The 21,755-nt window shown below is 34.2% G+C and overlaps 2 protein-coding genes across 2 annotated transcripts; both read left to right on the forward strand.

The window, feature by feature from the left end:
- Window positions 1–6,338: 6,338 nt before the first annotated feature.
- LOC123257803 (ATP synthase subunit alpha) lies at window positions 6,339–9,251 on the forward strand. The gene has a single exon (XM_044717786.1). The coding sequence runs from the start codon at window positions 6,501–6,503 to the stop codon at window positions 8,040–8,042; it is 1,542 nt and encodes a 513-aa protein (XP_044573721.1). The 5' UTR covers window positions 6,339–6,500; the 3' UTR covers window positions 8,043–9,251.
- Window positions 9,252–16,429: 7,178 nt separating this feature from the next.
- LOC123257802 (probable cytochrome c oxidase subunit 1) lies at window positions 16,430–18,516 on the forward strand. The gene has a single exon (XM_044717785.1). The coding sequence runs from the start codon at window positions 16,876–16,878 to the stop codon at window positions 18,424–18,426; it is 1,551 nt and encodes a 516-aa protein (XP_044573720.1). The 5' UTR covers window positions 16,430–16,875; the 3' UTR covers window positions 18,427–18,516.
- The last annotated feature ends 3,239 nt before the right edge of the window (window positions 18,517–21,755 follow it).

Raw genomic sequence — 21,755 nt, forward strand, 5'->3', positions numbered from 1 at the left:
GATGCTAAAATTAAGGATGTATGTAAAGGGAAAGTCAACGCTGAAACTATAAAACAGGTTTCTTCTTTAATGGTTGAGCGTCTGTCTGGCATGAAATTAGAGCAGCAGCTTACGTTTGATCGTGGAGCGTATAAATACACAGGATTAGTTTCTCAATTTGCTGAGGCTTTAAGAAGTTCTGGATTTGAATTTTAGAAGGTTTTGAATATGGCTATAAAGAATTTACAAAATAATAATGATTTATCAGAGCTTTTAGTTTCGGTACGAAGAGTGACAACGGTTACCAAAGGTGGTAGAAGATTTTCATTTTCAATTTTGGTTGTTGTTGGCGATGAGAAGGGTAGGGTAGGGTGTGGAATAGGTAAGCACGCAGAAGTTGCTGAAGCAAGAGTCAAAGCTGTAAATGCTGCAAAGAAATCAATGATTAGAGTGTACTTGCGTGAAGGTAGAACTTTGCATCATGATATTAAAGCTAAATTTTGTTCTGGTGAGATAGTTTTAAGAACCGCAAGAGCCGGAACAGGTATTATTGCTGGTGGAGCGATTAGATCAGTTTTTGAGGTGTTAGGTATAAAGGATGTGGTAGCTAAATCCACTAGATCAAATAATCCTCATAACGTTATATGTGCGGTGTTTAAGGCTTTTGATAGTATGTTATCTCCTCGTCAGGTAGCAAGCAAAAGAGGCAAAAAGATTAGCGAGATAGTTGGAAACAGGTAAAGTATGAATAATGCTGTAAAATTAAACTCTATATTTACTAAATTATCTAAGAAAAAGAAGCCTAAGTTGCTGGGTAGAGGTATCGGTTGTGGTAAAGGTAAAACATCCGGTAGAGGGCATAAAGGGCAGAAGGCTAGAAGTGGAGTTTCTATAAATGGTTTTGAGGGTGGACAACAGTCTATATATACTCGTTTGCCTAAAAGAGGTTTTAAGCCTATACGTAGGAGCATATACTCTATAATTAATGTTGGCGATATACAGCGCTTAATGGAAGCTAAAAAAATAGTGAAAGACTCTGTTATAGATAAGGAGAGGCTGTATAAATTAGGTTTTATAAAGTCTATTAAGGATAAAATTAAACTTCTTAATAAAGGTAAGTTGAGCGAAAAATTTGTGTTTCATGTTGATTTTGCGTCAGAAGCTGCAAAAAAATCTGTAGCTTCAGTTGGTGGTAGTGTGGAAATACTATCGTAAGTCATGGGCAATAAATCAGCATTTAATAGCTTGGATCCTACGTTGTTATATAAAGGCGATTTATTAAAGCGTATATTTTTTACGCTAATAGCTTTAATTTGCTATCGCTTGGGTACTTATGTGCCTATTCCTGGAATTAATCTTGATGTAATTAATGATATATTTCCCAAAGATGGCTCAGGCGTTTTTGGAGTATTTAATTTATTTTCTGGTGGTGCATTGGCTAGAATGACAATTCTAGCATTGAACGTTATGCCATATATAATGGCTTCTATCATTATTCAGTTACTTTCTTCTGCGATTAAAGGAATGAAGGAAGTTAAGAATGATGGAGAGTCAGGCCGTAGAAAGATGAATTCTTATATACGCTATCTGACCATAGTAATTTGTGTATTTCAATCAATTCCAATTTTGGTTGGATTGGAAGGGATGAATAGGGAAGGGGTATTGGTTGTAATCGAACCTGGTGTTATGTTTCGTACAATAGGTGTTTTCAGCCTTTTAGGTGGAACTATGCTTTTAATATGGCTTGGTGAACGAATCAGCGCTAGCGGTATAGGCAATGGTATCTCATTAATCATTTTCACGGGTATAATATCAGAGTTACACAGCGCTTTGTCATCTTTGTTAACGTTAAATAAAAACGGTAGCGTATCGTTATTTATTATCCTTTTTGTTTTGGTATTGTTTTTTTTGCTGCTACTCTTAGTCATTTTTGTAGAGTCTTCTTATAGAAAGGTTATTGTTCAACATCCTAAAAAGCAATTTAAAAGATTACATAATGACGATTTTACTTATATTCCATTGAAGATTAATTTATCTGGTGTAGTACCAACCATTTTTGCTAATGCAATTTTATTGACACCTATTTCAATTGCAAATTTCTATAAGGGGCACGCTTTTTCTGATTTTATTTTGAATTACTTTATGGCAAATAAAGTAGTATATATTGTAGCCTATTTGGTGCTGATAGTATTTTTTAATTTTTTCTATACCAATTTTATATTTAATCCAGAGGAAAACGCAGATTTTCTTAAAAAAAATGGTGGTTTTATACCTGGTAGAAGGCCTGGGAAACATACTTCTGATTACCTTCAAGATATAGTTTTTAAGTTGACATTCATTGGCTCTGCGTATTTGGTAGTCATATGTACTGTACCTGAAGTTATGAGATATTATTATGATATACCATTTATTTTTGGTGGGACGAGCTTACTGATTATAGTGAACGTTATTACTGATACTATTATGCAAATACAATCTTATATTTTTTCAAATAGGTACGACAACTGGATAAAGAAATATGAGTCTAAAACGAGGAAAGTAAGATGATCATTACGATTTTTGGTCCTCCAGGTTCTGGTAAAGGTACTCAGTCAAGCTTGTTAATAGCAAAATATAATTTAAAATTAATTTCAGTAGGGGATTTATTAAGGAATATTATATCTAGCAGTAGTGAGTTAGGTAAAAAAATAAAGGGTACCGTGGAATCTGGTAATTTAATTCAAGATGAAATTATATGTGGATTATTACGTGACCAGCTTGCATTAGTGGATGATAATTGCTTATTAGATGGTTTTCCGAGAAATTTAAACCAGGCTCATTTTTTGACTCAAGTTTTGCAAGAAAAATATAATAGGGATGTTGACATTGTAGTTGAGCTACAGCTTGACGATAATATTGCAATCGATAGGTTAAAAAATCGTCTCGCGTGTTTGGACTGTAAAAGCATATATAGTGTATCTTCTTTTAAGAGTACTACTTGTGCTAAATGTAAAAGTACGAGGTTAGAGAAAAGAATTGATGATGCTGATATGTCTGCAATTAATAAGAGAATAAGTGAATATCACCTTCAAATGAAAGGTTTACGCGAGTATTATAAAGGCAAATTATTAACAATTGACGCTAATTTGAGTGTTGATGAGGTAACGCAAGAGATTGAAAGTAAAATTTCTTGTAATTTGGTTTGACTCTGAGTTGTTTTATGGTATAAATTAAGAGTTGTTATTAATAAAGTATCGAGGTACCAGTGGCACGTATTGCAGGCATAAATATTCCAGTGAGGAAATGTGTTCCTTTTGCATTAACTTATATATATGGTATAGGTATTGCTACTGCGAATGTAATTTGTCACGCTTGCGAAGTTGATAAGCGCAAACGTGTTTCAGAATTACGAGATGAAGATATAGAAAAGATCAGCAGTTTCATTAGACAAAATTATGTTATAGAAGGTGAGCTCAGAAAAGAAGTGGCTATGAACATAAAATCTTTAGTGGAAATGGGATGCTATAGAGGGGTGAGACATAGAAAAGGTTTACCTGTGAGAGGGCAAAGGACTCATACTAATGCTAAGACTCGTAAAGGTAGATCTCGGTTGCCTATTGCTGGGAAAAAATAAAATTTATTATTATTGTGAGTTTTAATGAAAAAAGTCAAAACGGTTGGTAAGAGTAAGAAGGAGTTTATTACTGGTGTTGTCCATATTCGTGCAACTTTTAATAATACTTTTGTAAATGTAACTGATGTTCATGGTAATACGCTATGTCAAACTTCTGTGGGTGCATGTGGTTTTTCAGGTTCGAGAAAATCCACACCTTATGCTGCAGGTAAGGCTGCGGAGGCTGCTGCGAAGAATGCAATAGAGAGATTTGGTATGAAGGTTGTCTCTGTAATAATTCGTGGTCCTGGCTTTGGTACCGAAGCTGCGGTTAAAGCACTTCAGAGCTGTGGGTTGACTGTGACTTCAATTGCAGATAAAACCGCAATTCCTCATAATGGGTGCAGGTTAAGAAAAAAAAGAAGAGTATAGGATATTTGAAAAGGTTGTTTTATGTATTATAATAATGATGTTTCTCTCTGTAGCAATTTAGATAAATTGATTAAACCTAGTTCAGTTAAGGTAATATCAGATGATTCAAGTGAAAAAAGTGATATAGTGCTAGAACCGTTGGAAAGTGGTTTTGCTTTAACATTAGGTAATGCATTAAGACGTGTAATGTTATCTTCTCTTAAAGGTAGTGCTGTTTATGGAATAAAAATTGAAGGTGTAACTCATGAGTTCACTTCAATTCAAGGGGTGAGAGAAGACGTAACTGATATAGTATTAAATATGGGTATGTTGAGGTGTAAATTAAATGGTGCTTCTAATAAATGCTTAAATTTAAACGCTAAAGGGCCTTGCCAGGTATTAGCTGGGATGATAGAAACTGATGATCAATGCTCTATTGTTAATAAAGATTTGTTAATATGTACGCTGGGGCAAAATGTGGAGCTTAACATGACCATATACGTGGCTAGCGGAAAAGGTTATCTTCCTGTAACTAAATATAAAGAAAATGAACTTTTGAAGCTTATGAGTGAACAGGATTTAATTGGTTTTATTCCAGTTAATGCTTTGTATAGCCCTGTCAACAGGGTTTCGTACAGGGTAGAGAACAGTCGTGTTGGCCAAGTGACTGATAAGGATAAGCTGATATTGTCAATTGAAACTGATGGTACAATTTCTCCGAGTCAAGCTGTTGACTCTGCTGCAAGAATATTACAGGAGCAACTTCAGCCCTTTATTAGTTCTGATGTAAGTTATAAAAAATCGCAGGTTTCTTCGTCTAGTGGTGCTAAAGATTTGGGTTATGACCCTGTCTTATTGCGTAAGGTAGATGAAATGGAATTATCTGTCAGGTCTCATAACTGTCTGAAAAACGAAAACATCACTTATATAGGTGATCTTGTGCAAAAGACAGAAGGTGAAATGTTAAGAACTGCTAATTTTGACAGAAAGTCTTTGAATGAGATTAAGGCAGTTTTGACTAATTTTGGCTTGTCTTTGGGTATGAATGTGCTAAACTGGCCACCTAAGGATATAGATGAGTTGGCTAAACAACATACTGATGAAGATTAGGTGATATATGAAACATGGAATAAAAAAACGTAAACTATCTCGTTGTACTGAACATAGATTATCGACGTTAAAGAATCTATCTATCTCATTAATTAACCATGAGCAGATTGTAACTACTTTACCAAAAGCTAAGGAACTTCGTCCATATGTCGAAAAGTTTATTACAATTGCTAAGAATAAGAATACTTTACATGGTAGAAGACTTTTGCTTTCACGCCTTCATAATAGTAAGTTAGCAGTTGATAAGTTATTAAACGTCTTAGCCAGCCGTTATCAAGATCGTAAAGGTGGGTATTCTAGAATAATAAAATTTAGCACTCGAAAGGGTGATTGCGCTTCAATGGCAGTGATAGAACTGGTTGATAGGGATATTGCAGCAAGAGGTAAGGTTTATAGTAAAAATAAAGAAGGAGGCAAAGTAGTTACACAAAGTTAATTGTTATCATAATTGTTCTTCTTGTGGTAAGTAGGTTACGCTACTTTGTAGGTTACTTTGGCGAGTTATTAGTTTTAGTATATTTAAAACTGAAATGGTATAATGTTATAAAACGCCGTTACCGTTGTAAGTTCGGTGAAATTGACTTAATTGTATCTAAAAAAAAGGAGCTGATTTTTATAGAAGTTAAAACAAGTTTACTTGGAAAAGAAATACCGATATCTCATCTTCAATGTCAGTCTATTATAAATTCTTCTAAGTATTTCTTAAGTAAAAACCTTAGTTTTTTAGATTATTCAGTCAGATATGATTTATATTTTCTTTCCTTAAAGAGAAGACCTGTTTATATAAAAAATGCTTGGATTGAAGAATGAAAGATTTGTAGCTGAATTAATTTAGATTTACTGGATTTAATATGAAAAAGACCCAATACAATAATTTAGTTTCATCTTACGCTAGAGTGCTATTTCATGTCTCAGGAAGCAGGTTAGGTATTATAAGGGAAGAAGTAGAATTTTTGTTGGCTTTTTTTAAGGATCAACGTGATGTTTTTGTGTACCTATCTCATCCTATGATTTCTTTTGCACACAAAAAAGAAGTGATGCTTTCTATAAATGAGCACTTGAGTGAGAATTTAGTAAAATTTATTATGGTTATATTTGCAAATAAACGCTCTAGTTTATTGATCCTTATATTAGAAAAATTCTTAAGTCTTGCAAGAGAAAATGAAAATGAATTCGAAATTACTATAAAGTCAGCAGAAACTTTAAAGGAATCTGATATAAAAATAATTACTGAATCTTTGAGCTTTCTTGGTAAAATAATAAAAGTAAGCAATGTGGTTGACCCTTCTATACTAGGTGGCTTCGTAGTTAGGTATGGTTTTAATTTGATCGATGCTTCGCTAAAAAGTTACTTGGATAGGTTAGTTGACTTAAGTAAAATGGAAATATTAAAAGTAAGGAATTTTGTATGAAGAACAGTATGAATGTTTCTGAGATAGCAAGTATAATAAGAGAAAAGGTTGAGACGTTTGATAATCCTATAAAGCGGGAAAATATAGGTGAAGTAATTTCAGTAACAGATGGTATCGCATTGGTTTATGGGCTGGAAAAAGCAAAATTCGGTGAAAAGGTATTTTTTGCAAGTGGTGTAGAAGGAATAGTTCTCGATTTAGATCATGATACGGCTGGAATAGTTGTGCTTGGTAATGACCGTGATGTGAAAGAAGGGGACGTTGTAAAATGTAGTGGTGATGTTGTGCAGGTGCCTGTAGGACATGAATTGTTAGGGAGAGTTGTAAATGCGTTGGGCCATCCTATGGACGACGGTGGGGAAATTAGAGCCAAAAACAGAATGGATATAGAATCTAAAGCGCCAGGCATTATTGATCGTAAGTCTGTGCATGAGCCACTGCAAACAGGAATTAAAATTATAGATTTGCTAATTCCAATAGGTAGAGGGCAGCGTGAATTAATTATTGGTGATAGACAAATTGGTAAAACTACTATTGCGCTTGATACTATTATCAATCAGAAGAAGATTAACGATGAGGTAAACGAAAATCAAAAAGTTTACTGTGTTTATGTTGCTATTGGGCAAAAAATTTCAACAGTAGCAAAAGTGGTAAATAAGCTGAAAGAAAGTGGAGCATTAGAGTATACAACTGTAGTTGTGGCTAGTGCATCTGACTGCGCGCCTATGCAATTTTTAGCACCTTATGCTGGTTGTACTATTGGGGAATTTTTCCGTGACAATGGAATGCATTGTTTGATTATATATGATGATTTATCTAAGCATGCTGTGGCATATAGGCAGATGTCTTTATTGCTCAGACGTCCTCCTGGTCGTGAAGCTTACCCTGGAGATATATTCTATGTACATTCTCGCTTGCTTGAAAGAGCTGCTAAAATGTCTGATAAAAAAGGGCAGGGTTCTTTAACTGCTTTGCCAATTGTCGAAACTCAAGCTGGTGATGTATCTGCATATGTGCCAACAAATGTTATTTCAATTACCGATGGGCAGATCTTTCTTGAGTCTGAATTATTTTATAAAGGATTTCGACCTGCAGTAAATATAGGTTTGTCAGTTTCACGGGTTGGTTCTGCTGCACAACTAAAGTCTGTGAAGAAAGTTGCTGGTTCTATAAAGCTAAGCTTAGCTCAGTATAGAGAATTAGAAGATTTTGCAAAATTTGGTTCTGATCTTGATGCTAGTGTTCAATTATCCTTGAATAAGGGTAAATATCTTGTCGAGTTATTAAAGCAGAAACAACATTTACCTATGTCAATAGAAGAGCAAGTAGTGCTGATGTATATTTTTTCTAACCTATATAATCAGTTAAGTAAAATACAAATAAGTTACATTAATAAATTTGAACATGATCTTATTAATTATTTTCATACTGTACACCCTGGGGTTTTAAAAAAGTTGTCAAATGACATGAGTGATGATATAAAAGGTGATATTTTTAACATTGTGAGTAATTTCGTTACTCAATTTAATTGCGTTTAGGTGGTGATTATGGCTTCATCCATTATTAATAAATTTCCTATGACGAGGGAAGGTTTTGAGAATATGCAAGCCGAACTTGAAAAATTAAAGGAAGAAAAACCTTCTGTGATACAGGCTATTTCTGATGCTCGTGATCAAGGTGATTTGTCTGAAAACGCAGAGTATCATGCAGCACGGGAAAGGTTAGGTTTTATTGAAGGCCGTATAATGGAGATAGAAAGTAAGCTCTCACATGCGGAAGTAATAGAAGTAAAAAATTTGTCTGGTGATTCAGTAATGTTTGGTGCAACTGTGACATTAAGCATGTTAAGTGATAATAACGGTGAAGTGGAATATGTTTATAAGGTTGTAGGCGAATATGAAGCTGATGTTTCAAAGCAGTTAATATCTACTAGTTCACCACTTGGGAGTGCCTTAATCGGCAAAAAAGTCGGTGAATATGTGGAAGTGACAGTGCCAAATGGAGAGAAATTGTATAAAATAGTTAAGATTGAATTTAAGTAAATTATTATGGTACAGGCCACTTATGCTTCAATGAGTCTACCAGGTATTTCTTCTGTGGAAGATGTATTAGAGGATGCTCGTTCCGGTAAATTATTCATTTTAGTTGATGATGAAAATAGAGAAAATGAAGGCGATTTGATTGTCTTAGCTGAGAAAATAAAGCCGGAACATATGGCTTTTATGGTTAGGTACGGTACAGGGGTTGTTTGCTTAGCAATGACTAAATTTCACATGAAAAGGTTGGGCCTTAATTTCATGGAAAAGAAAAATATTGGTGAAAATCATACCGCATTTACTACATCAATTGATGCACGTTATGGCATTACAACCGGTGTTTCAGCAGAGGATAGAACGAAAACTATACATGCTGCTATCAACAAGGATGGTACTCAGGATGACATCATAACTCCAGGTCATGTTTTTCCTGTAATTGCACATAAAGGTGGGGTGGCACAACGTGCTGGTCATACTGAAGCGAGTGTTGAAATGGCGAAGTTAGTAGGGTTTGATCATTCAGCAGTTATTTGTGAATTAGTGAATGATGATGGCTCTATGATGCGCTTACCTCAGTTACTTAAATTTGCTGAACAACATAAAATTAAGTTAACTACCATCGACAAACTTATCAGTTACGTTAAAAATTTAAACTAGCGTTTATAAATTTGTATAATTTAAGTGTTAAAATATAGAATTTCTATAAATTATACAAGCACAGAATTTTCATGTTTAGAGTTGCTAAGTTTTTGACCTTATTGTTCTTTTTTGCATATTGTAATAATGCTTACTCTATTAACATTATTAGAGATAGTGAAGTGGAAGCAATAGTGAAAGAGCTAGCGCAACCTTTATTTTCTGCTGCGGATATTGATCATGAGCAAATAAAAGTTTTTATAATTAATGACAATTCGATTAATGCTTTTGTAATTAACAATAACAGTATTTTCATTCATTTAGGACTTTTACAATATTCGGCTAAACCTTATGTCCTGCTTGGTATATTAGCACATGAGATTGCTCACATATCTGCTGGTCATATATTGCAAATGAGTAGTGCTATGGGTTATTTTCAATCGATAGCAATGATTAGTTATATGGTAGGATTAGTTTCTAGTATTATCATTAACCCTCAGGTTGCTGGTGCAATTTTGCTTAGTGGTGTAGCGTTTAGTTCAAGGCTATTTTTTAACTATTCTCAAGAGCAAGAAAGTGTAGCAGATAGCTATGCTTTAAGGTATCTTGATGAATCTGGCTATGATAATTCAGGTATGAAAGAGATTTTTGATTATTTTAAAAGTATTGAGCATGAGAACACCGAGGAATATTTCCGCACTCACCCACTTAGTGAGAAACGCATATTTGCTGTACAAAATTATAAGGTTAAAAACAACGTAAAACCAATTTTTGCGGATAAGTTACTAAAGTTTGAGCGTGTGGTTGCAAAGCTAGACTCTTTCTTTGCTCCTATTCATGTGTTATCTAATAAATATGAAGATAATTCTGAGTATGTAAATGCTATAGTTTGCTATAGGCAAGGAAAGATAGAAGAGGCTATTGCTAAAGTTAACTCATTGATTCAAGAATCACACAGTGATCCATACCTATATGAATTAAAAGCAGAAATGCTATACAAGGCTGGAAATTTAAGTGAAGCAATAAAAATGTATGAGGAATCGCTTAGGTATTTATCTGAGAAAAACAGTTATTTAGTGAAACTTGCATTATCTCATACTTTATTATTACACGGTGATGCAAAAAAGGCGATTTTTTACCTGGAGCAGATTTTGAATGTAGAACCAAATAACGCTTTTGTCTGGAAATATTTAAGCATTGCATATAAATGTAAAGCTGATACGGCAATGCATTATTTTGCCTTGACAAAAAAGGCTTGTATTGAAGGTGATTTAAAGCAATTTATGAAATACGCTGAGTTAGCTGTTAAAACTCTACCAAAAGATAGCCCTTATTTGTTGCAAGTTGAAGATATGAAGCGGTTTAATGGATAACAAAAAAGCATTTCTGCACTTTTTGGATTATTTTTGTCCACACTTTTCCAACATAGTTTTTGCTTCATCGCTTACGTTGGGCATAATTTTCGTTATGATAGTTTTAGCGCCAAAAAATACACCACAGAACATGCCAAGAGCAAAGAGGGCTGGCCACGGCATCCTGCCAAATATTGCAAGCAAAGCTGCACCAATTATTACTACCGTCATAAGTGGACCGCCTATCCCCCAAACATAACCAATAATATTGCATATTACTTTAGTTGTGTCATCCATATCAACACCAGGGTTATCTGCATAACCTGAGAAAGAGAAAAGCAATACTACACACAAAACACCAAAAAATCCTATTATAGAGCTCATTTTTTTGCCTCTAAATAATAAATTAACGCAAACCTAAACCTACACATATTTTTATTTTAAAGTAAAAATTATAATTTGTCCATACATAAGTGTTGCTACATAAATAACCCACCATTAATGTTAAGCACATGCCCTGTTATATATTTTGCTTCATCACTTGCTAAAAATAAGACCCCTGCTGCTATTTCTTCCCCTGTTCCCATTCTTTTCATTGGAATATTATCTAATATTTTTCCCTTTTGCACTTCATTTAAAACTTCAGTCATTTTAGTATCTATAAACCCAGGAGCAATACAATTTACTGTTATATTACGACTTGCAACTTCTTTTGCTATAGATTTGCTCATAGCTATTATTCCAGCTTTAGACGCCGCATAATTTGCTTGCCCGGCGTTTCCTGTCAGCCCTATTATTGAGGAAATATTTATAATTCTTCCCCAATTATTCTTAATTAGTCTCTTACATGCTTCTCTACTCAGCTTAAATGTAGAACTCAAGTTAATATCAATTACTTTTTGCCATATTTCATCTGTCATTCTCAGTAATAAACTGTCTCGCGTAATGCCCGCATTGCATACAAGCCCGTCAAAGCCTTCCATCAACTCACTTGCTCTATTTATTAGTTGATTTACTTCCTCAGCATTTGATAAGTCACAAGGGAGTATGTGTATGTTTTTTTCATATTGTTTAGCAACTTCTTCGAGCACTTCTTTTTTTGTGCCAGAAATACATAAAGTTGCTCCAGCTTTGTGCATAATTTTTACAATTGCTTGCCCTATTCCGCCTGATGCGCCAGTGATCAGGAACTTTCTGCTTTCCAATCCAAACATAATAACTTTATATTATCTTAATTCCTAACAGAATATCGACTGGTTGGCAATAGATTTCTTACATAATATAAGTAACTCAGATATTCACAAAATAAAGGAAAAGTTATAATAAAGTTAAACGTCAAAAAATTTTAAAAACATAATTGATGCAGGAATTGTTACTAAATAGTTTATTCTGGTGCTCTACAGTCTAAATGGAATGCTTAAATTATAGATTCTTTGTTTTTGTGTGTTATCTTGAGTTAACACAAATTCACAGTAGTATTATGATAAGTAAGTTAAAAAAGCTTAGCGCTGGATTTTCTTTGACAGGCTTGATTGGCCATGGTGATAATATAAATATGCAAGGAGCAAAAAATAAAAAGAAGAAGTACCCAAAATTTTTGGATAAGACGTTTGCATTGATTGATGCAGTGATAAATTTTATTTTAAAACGCGAAAGTAATAACGTAAATGAAGTCCTGAAAGTAACATGGGGACCACTATTTTTTGGTCTGGTAGTAATACTCATCTTTTTTGGGATAGGTGGTATTTGGTCGGCTATAGCTCCAATTGACGGTGCGGTGCATGCAAGTGGAGAAGTTATTGTATCTTCAAATAGGAAAATAGTTCAACACTTGGGTGGAGGAATAATAAGCAAAATTTTAGTAAAAGAGAGCCAAGCGGTTAAAAAAGATGAGCCTTTAGTTTTATTAAGTGATGTTAACGAGAAGGCGAATTTAAGTATCATCAAAGAGAAGCTCTTATCATTTTTAGCAACAGAAGCAAGGCTTCTTGCAATCAGAGTAGATTTGGACACACTAGAATTTTCTGATGAGGTTAAAAAATTATCTAACGATGAACTTGTAAATAAAGTGATAAAGAATCAAGTAAAGTTGTTCAACTCTCAGAGAAAGAGCATATTGGGAAAAACAGACATACTGCAACAACGTATAAAGCAGTTAAATGATGAATTAGCGGGGCTAAACTTTCAACTAAATGCAGCTCATAAGCAATATGACTTGATAACTGAGGAGTTGGAAACAAAAAGACAATTACTTGATAGTGGCCATATAAGCAAACCACACATTTTAGCTTTAGAAAAACAGTTTGCTGAAATTGAAGGCAGAGTTGGACATTACCGTTCTGCAATATCTCAAGTGCAGCAAAAAATTGGAGAGAACGAATTAGAAATTATAAACGTAAAAAATGATTCTCAAGAAAGAGCAAACGCTGAACTTAAGGAAGTTAGTACGTCTATTGCAGACTTGAAAGAGAGGCTGATGGTTGCTGAAGATTCATTGGCACGTACAATAATTAAATCGCCTCAAGATGGGATAGTTACAGATATAAGATACCATACTGAAGGTGGTGTTATACAATCTGGAGTTCCGATCATGAGCGTAGTGCCATCGGATGATGACCTAATAATAGATGCTAAAATTCAGACCAGAAACATAGAAGAGGTACTGTCAGCACAAAAGAAAGATAGCAACATAGTCTCTATTGATGGGCTAGAAGGGCTAAAGGTTAAAGTCCGGTTAAGTGCTTACAGTGCACGTCGTTTAAGTTTAATTAGTGGTATAGTAAGCCATATTTCTCCTGACGCTCTTGATGATCCAAGACTAGGGCGTTATTATTCAGTGCGCGTAGTGATACCAAAGTCAGAGCTTGCTCAATTTAAAAATGTATACCTATACCCTGGTATGCCAGCAGAAGTGTACATAGTTACTCAATCCCGTACTCTTTTATCATTCTTGTTTACGCCTATAATTGCAACAGTCGATAGGTCTTTTATAGAAAGGTAGCTCACTCGTTAAAGTAGTAGTGAAAGTGCCGTAATAAAATTTAGGTACATAATTAGACAATAGGCTTCTTGACCTTACCCAGAAAAAGTGGAGAGAAAGAAAGGAGTTTTTTCGGGTAAAATAAAATTTTGGAGGATTAGAAATGGCAAGAGAATATACGGCAGAATTCAAATTGGAAGCTGTTAAGCTGACAAATGAACAAAGAAAGGTAGGTCAACCAGTTGCAAAAGTAGCAAGAGATCTAGGAATAAGGGATAGTGTATTAGGAAAATGGATGAAGAAATATAACGAAAAAAAGTCAGCGGCAAATGCATTTCCAGATGTAGCACCTTATGACAAAGAGAGATTTGATTTACAAAGCAAGAGTAACAAGGGAAAGAGACATTTTAAAAAAAGCCCTGGCCAGTCAAAAAGAGTAAAATATTTTTTCATAAAAGAGCATAGTAAACACTATAAAGTGCAGGAATTATGTAGGGTTTTCTGCTAGTGGCTACTATAAGTGGACTACAAGGAAAATAAGCAGTAGAGAATCAGCAAATAAAGAGTTATTAGCAGATATTCAAAAAATATATAAGCTTCTAAATGTAGATATGGAGCTCCTAAAATTCATGCTGAATTAAAGGCTTTGGGTAAAAGTTGCAACTTAAAAACAGTGCAAAGTATTATGCAGAAAAATGGTATTCAGGCTATATTGAGAAGAAAATTTAAAATTAAGAAACAACAAACGGACAGTAGCTCCCAATATATTAGACCAAAACTTTATTGTCGATCAACCAAATAAAGTATGGGATTACTTATATAAAAACCAAAGAAGGATGGCTATATTTGGCAACAATAATCGATCTATATTCCCGCATGGTAGTTAATGAGCAGTTCAATAAATAAACAATTGGTTATGGACTCTTTATTAATGGCCGTTAACAAGCGTAAACCTGTTAAAAATCTACTGCTGCACAGTGACCAAGGTTCACAATATACTGCGCAAGGGTATCAATATCTCTTAGCTGTAAAGAATATAGATGAGTAATAAAGGTTGTTGTTACGACAATTCTGTTGTGGAAAGCTTCTTCAGTTCTCTAAAAAGGGAGTTACCAATAGACACCTCTCGGCACTCTAAACAGCATACCAAAACTGCTATATTTGAATATATAGAAATTTTTTATAACAAACAACGTCACTATTAACTATTGCATTCCAGAACAATTTGATGCATCATTCTTTTTGTAAAAAACATTCCAAACTTTCTCTCCACTTTTTCTGGGTAAGGTCATCATAGCATTAGTTAGATGCATTAGAATTGATCATGATGATGTACATATAATGTTTAGGTTTCAAGAACTTGCTCTGGAAATGCAAAAAAAAATGTTCAACATTATGTCGCGAGTCAAACTTAGGGTATTTGGCGTCTCATGTTTAATTTTTCGCACTACGTGCATCGCATGTCTTTAAAAATTTCTGGGTTTTTACCTATATAAGCCGAAACGCGCTTATAAAGCGTTACAAGACATCAAAAAATGCCAATACTCGACAGAGATAGTAAAAGACTAGCTAACACGGGGATTCTTTGTCTTTTTTTCTGCTTAGTAAACTTCTTAAACATTTGCAGCGTAAGTTAGTTGCAATTAAAAGCAGCTTAATCTTGCTTGTCAAGCGTTTAAAACATAAAAAACGCCAATATTTTAAAGCGGATAATAACCCCAGGGCTTCTTTTGCCTTTTTTTTTATTTGGTAAATTTCTTAATATTTATAGCTAAACGACAATCGTCATCCCGCTACTTGTTAGCGGGATCTAGAGATACCGCGAATGAATCGCGGTATGACGGTTTGTGGCGGCATGACGATAAGGTTTATACCTTGTCATCCCAGTGCTTGACACTGGGATGACAGCTAGCCTGACAATCGTCATCCCGCTACGTGTTAGCGGGATCTATGCTTTGAGATACTGCGAATGAATCGCGGTATGATGGTTAAGTAAGGGATCTATGCTAAGAGATGCCAAAGACCTTCATGAAACTTTGCCCATTTGGCTTCTCTAAAGATTTCGTTTACAGAATCTAGTAACTCAGCTATGCAGAATAAAAAAAGTTTGTATGGTATACAAATAGTGTGTTTTTTTATAATTATTTTCTATAATACATAAACCTTTGGTCCAAGCTGTAAATGCCACCATAGGCATTAAAAGTTAATTAACAAACTGCAATGTATAATGAAATAAAGACACTTGTAAGATTTTGATCTTGCAAATTATAGATAAGCAAATTTGTCATAAAGTTTAATAGTGTCTGTTACTGCTTTTAGGTGTGAGGCTAGAGGGTTATTAGCAGTAACAGACACTATTAAACTTATTATAGAATTTACTTAAAGTAAATACTTAATTTAAAATATTATAATATTTTTACTTACAATAGATTTATGTAAATGCTTTTTTACTCAAATTAGTATTGTACTATTATACTTGTTGAATGCTAAAAAATTATTAACCATCACTAATCTCTATTTGCATAGTAAGTTTATATATACTATTATACAGTATATCATTTAGTTTTACAGCAAACAAACAAAAGATATGGTGAAGTTATTTGCACTATTGATAATATTTTACTCAAATATATCTGTTGCCTCTGCTCCTACTTCCTGGCAATTTGGATTTCCTGCTCCTGCAACTGAAGTAATGGAGGCTGTAGTTAGGTCACATTCGTTTGTGATGCTTGTGATGGTTACAATAATGCTTTTTGTGTGGGCGCTGCTTGCTTATATAGCGTTTCGCTTTCGTAAAAGCAAAGTAACAAACATAAGTAAAACTACCCATAGTGTTCCTTTAGAAATTATTTGGTTTGTTATACCAACTATCATTGTTGGAATATTAGCCTTTGAAAACGCTAAATTACTGAAGCTACAGGAAGAAATACCGAAAGCTGATATAACACTGAAAGTTATTGGCCATCAATGGTATTGGAGTTACCAATATCCAGAATATCAAGGTGTGTCATTTGATAGTTATATTAAGGGAAAAGAAGACTTTATCGAAGGAGATTTAAAGCTATTCTCTGTTGATAACAACATCGTTTTACCCATTAATACTAATGTTCGTTTACAAGTTACAGCAGGAGATGTGATACACAGCTGGGGAGTGCCGGCTTTTGGTGTAAAAATTGATGCGATACCAGGTAGGCTGAATGAGGCGTGGTTTAATATCAAAAAGTCTGGTGTTTATTACGGGCAGTGCTATGAATTGTGTGGTCAAGGCCATGGATTTATGCCAATTGTTGTTGAAGCAGTAAGCAAAGAAGATTTTAATAAGTGGATTGAAAATAGAAAATTAGTGAGTTAAATTTGGAGTATAGATATGAGTGACGTACCAAAGGGCGTAAAGCGTTGGTTGTTTTCCACCAATCATAAAGATATAGGGACACTGTACATTATTTTTTCCATATTAGCTGGAATTATTGGTGGATTATTATCGGTGATTATTCGCACTCAGCTAATGCACATTAATATACTTAACAATAATTATCAATTATATAACGTAATGGTTACAGGGCATGCGTTGATAATGGTGTTTTTTATGATAATGCCAGCCCTCATGGGAGGATTTGGTAATTGGTTTGTGCCTCTTATGATCGGTGCACCAGATATGGCGTTTCCTCGTATGAATAATTTGAGTTTCTGGTTATTAGTGTCATCTTTTATTTTGCTCATTCTCTCAGTGTTTATTGGTGAAGGTCCAGGTACAGGTTGGACTTTATATCCACCTTTATCACAGGTAATGTCCCATCCAAGTGCAGGAGTTGACATTGCTATACTTGCACTTCATGTTGCTGGTATGTCGTCAATTGTTGGGGCGATCAACTTTATAGTTACTATATTTAACATGCGCGCAAAAGGCATGTCATTAACTAAGATGCCACTGTTTGTTTGGTCTGTCTTGCTAACAGCATTTATGTTGATTGTTGCCTTACCAGTGCTTGCCGGTGCTATAACTATGCTTCTTACTGATCGCAATATTGGTACTTCCTTTTTTGATCCTGCCGGTGGTGGCGATCCTGTGTTATTTCAACATCTATTTTGGTTTTTTGGTCATCCAGAAGTTTACGTAATTATTTTTCCTGCATTTGGCATCATAAGTCAGGTTGTATCAACTTTTTCTCACAGACCTGTATTTGGTTACATAGGGATGGTTTATGCAATGATAGGTATAGCAGTATTTGGCTTTATGGTTTGGGCTCACCATATGTTCACTGTTGGGCTTAGTGCTGACGCTGCTGCATTTTTTAGCACTACCACAATTTTTATCGGTGTTATAACTGGTGTAAAAGTCTTTAGCTGGATTGCAACTATGTGGGGCGGAGCAATTGAGTTTAAAACCCCTATGCTATTTGCACTAGGTTTTATTTTTATGTTTGTTGGCGGTGGCATAACGGGAATAATTCTTTCTCATGGTGGAATAGATAAGCTCCTGCACGACACCTATTATGTTCTTGCTCACTTCCATTATGTCATGTCACTTGCTGCATTATTTGGAGCTTTTGCTGGCTTTTATTATTGGATTGGTAAAATGTCGGGTAAACAATATAATGAGCGCTTAGGTCAAATCCACTTTTGGCTTACTTTTATTAGCACCAATATCACTTTTTTACCTCAACATTTCTTAGGATTAGCTGGTATGCCAAGGCGTATACCTGATTATCCTGATGCGTTTATCCCTTGGAATTATATATCCTCAATTGGTTCGTATATGTCCTTTGTTTCAGTTATGTTTTTTGTGTTTATAGTTATACATCTTTTTAAATGGGGCAAGAAAGCTGGAGATAATCCTTGGGGAGGTGACACCTTGGAATGGACGGTATCTTCACCACCGCCTTTTCATACTTTCGAAAAACCACCAGTGGTAAAATAGAATGTACACAAGTGTTTTGCTAAATGTTGAATCAACAATACTGGATTTTTGGCGTTTGCTGAAGCCAAGGATAATGTATCTTGTGGTATTTACTGCAGTTGCTGGTATGGTTACTGCACCAGGTAGTATGCACCCTTTTCTAGCACTAATATCTCTTATATGTGTTGCTCTTGGCTCAGGATCTGCAGGTGCTATAAATATGTGGTATGACAGAGACATAGATCTGCTCATGGAAAGGACAAAAAACCGCCCTATACCCTCAGGTAGAGTTTCTGCAGAAAGTGCGCTTGAATTTGGTATAACTCTTGGAATATTGTCAGTATTTATCATGGCAATAGCAGTAAACTATATTTCTGCTGCTTTGCTTGCTGTTAGCATATTATTTTACGTTTTCATATATACAATTTGGCTAAAAAGGCGTACTCCGCAGAATATCGTTATCGGTGGTGCAGCAGGTGCTTTCCCTCCAATGATTGGCTGGGCAGCTGTGACTAATTCTGTAAGTTGGGAAAGTTTCATTTTATTTTTAGTAATTTTTATGTGGACTCCACCACACTTTTGGGCCCTATCTTTAAATAAGTCTGAAGACTATGCAAAGGCATCAATTCCAATGTTCAATATTGTTTATGGTCCGGAAAAAACAAGAAAATATATATTAATTTATAGTGTTTTGCTGGTGCTAACTAGCTTGCTTCCGGCTCTATTTTTGAAAAAGGCTTTACTTTATCTAAGCATGGCAATTTTTGCAGGTTGCATCTTTATTTGGTACGCTATATCAATTCTCAGATTCAAGAACCACAACTCACAGAAACAAATGTTTTCTTACTCAATTTCTTATCTATTTTCCCTATTCGCCAGTATTATTTTTTGTTCTATTGATTTATTTTAATTATGAAAGAACGGCAGAAGCATAAAAACTGTTTTTTACTTTTCCTTTTGGTAATGCTCGTTGTCACACTTTTTTTTGTTTCTATAATAAAATTTAAAGGTGCAGCTTAAACTACCTTTAGAAATTGTGCTTTCATAGAAGCAACTATATACTTTATTAATTCATTACAGTTAAAGATGAGCAAAAAGGAAGTGGCAATATATACGGATGGGGCGTGTTCTGGTAATCCTGGAGCGGGAGGATGGGCAGCTATCATATTATTTCAAGATTATAGAAAAGACATTTATGGTAGAGAAGAAAATACCACAAACAATAAAATGGAGTTAACAGCGGTGATCAATGGGCTGAAAGTATTGAAATTTTCTTGTAATATTAATTTATATACGGATAGTCTTTATGTTAAACATGGCATAACAGAGTGGATAAATAAGTGGAAAATGAATGGCTGGAAAACAAGTAATAAAAAATCAGTAAAAAATATGGAATTGTGGAAAGAGCTAGACAACGTTGCTTCACAACACGAAATTGATTGGAAGTGGGTTAAAGCACACAGTGGCGATAAGTATAATGAGGAGGCTGATAGTTTAGCGAGAAAAGCAATAATCGATGCTTAAAAAAATTACTGTATTATTTTCCGTAGCTTTATTGTTCATATTGTGCTTCTTTATTTTTTTAAAGCCTTTAGAAATCAATATTAATTATATTAATTTTTATGTTAAACATAAAATATCAAAAATATTTGTTGGCTCAAGCGTTAATATGGAGAATACCTCAGTTGTTTGGCAGAAAGATGGCAAAGATCCGTATTTAGTCATTACAGATTTGGCAATAGCAAACCCTAATTTTACTATAAAAGTTCCTGAGCTTTTTGTACATTTTAAGTTAAGTTCCTTATTTAAAGCTAGCACAAATCTCTCTCAGGTTTCGGCTGATAATGTGCATGTATGTATCAATCAGAAAGAAGCTGACTTTAAAACAGTAAATTTTAATCTGCAAAACTCAGTAAAAACAATAAGGGAATTTTTTTTTGACTTAAATGCGGATTCAAAAATTGAATTTACTAACATCGCTATTGATAAAAGCACAGAAGATGAATTTTTTATTGATAGATTATATATAGGGAAGGGGGAAGATTTTAATGTTTTAGATATTCATGTGAATACAAAAGATGAAAAGGGATTTTTGGATGATTTATCAATTACGATAAAAAATCGCAACAATTTGCTAAATGTGTACGGGACATTTTATGATCTAAAATTGGGACTATTAAGCGAGTTTTCTACATTAGTTAAAAGCTACAATTTGGACAAAAATATAGGATTCAAAGGAAGCTTCTCAGTGAAAATTAATAAAAAGGATGAAATTGTAGATGGAAATATATACGTATTGAATACAGAAAATTATTTGAACAAAAATTTGGCCTTAACTAATGTAAATATAAATTTAACATATAGTGATGGAATTATTAGTGTAAAAAACTTTCATTTTAAGTTAAATGGCACGTATCTCTCTTTAATAGGCAAAATGAACTTTAGTACAAGTCATGCTTTGCTTAGAATTAATATTAGTAAGTTTGCTGCAAAAGATTTATGTACTTATGTACCAGATGGTGTAGTGAATAGTAAATTTAAAAGCTGGTATTGTGATAATATTGATGGGGATGTTTTAAATACCATTGTAAGTTTCAATGGCAAATTGGTTGATGACGATCTGTCAGACATTGTAATTGTTGCTGATATAGAAAACGGTAGCGTAAAATTTGATGAAGATTTTGAGCAAGTAAAGGAATTAAAGGGTGATTTGATTATCAAGAATAACGATCTTGAAATTACTGTAAATAGCGCTAAGTTTCAGAATTTCACTGTTAATGGTGGTGATATTGAAATGAAATCTCTAAATAAGGAAAATTCAGTTCTAACCATTAATGGCCAAGCTGTAAGTGATGCGTATGGTTTATATGAGCCTATAAGATTTAAGCTGGATGATGTGGTGAAGGTTGAAAGGGATAAAGTAAGTGGAATGGCAAAATCCGTATTTAATTTTCGCATTTTTAATCTAAATGCTGATGACAAAAAAGTAGACTTCTCAGCAAATTTTCATTCTGAAATTGACAATTTGGCCGTCTATAATGCAAGTCTTGGTAAATATGATATTAAGCTTAGTTTTGGCAGTGACTTTATAGATTTAAATGGTAGTGGTATGGTGAATAACACACAGCTATTATTTGACCTGAAAAGTAGCAATAGGAATGAAAGTTTCGCCTGGAATTTGACCGGAGATTTACCCGCTCAAATATTTAATTTTGATAGTGGCTATGTCAGTGCAAATTTAGAGTCAGTGATAAATCAAGATAAGACGGGGTATGTTAATGGTGATATAGATTTATCAGAATTTGAATCACATTCAAGCTACTTAGGGTGGAAAAATCGCTTTGAAGATC

This window comes from Drosophila ananassae (genome assembly GCF_017639315.1).
Source record: "Drosophila ananassae strain 14024-0371.13 chromosome 4 unlocalized genomic scaffold, ASM1763931v2 tig00000066, whole genome shotgun sequence".
Lineage (NCBI taxonomy): Eukaryota > Metazoa > Arthropoda > Insecta > Diptera > Drosophilidae > Drosophila > Drosophila ananassae.

What these genes read in the sequence shown, in the direction of transcription:
- LOC123257803 (XM_044717786.1), top strand. Translation starts at nt 6,501, where the DNA reads ATGAAGAACAGTATGAATGTTTCTGAGATAGCAAGTATAATAAGAGAA.
- LOC123257802 (XM_044717785.1), top strand. Translation starts at nt 16,876, where the DNA reads ATGAGTGACGTACCAAAGGGCGTAAAGCGTTGGTTGTTTTCCACCAAT.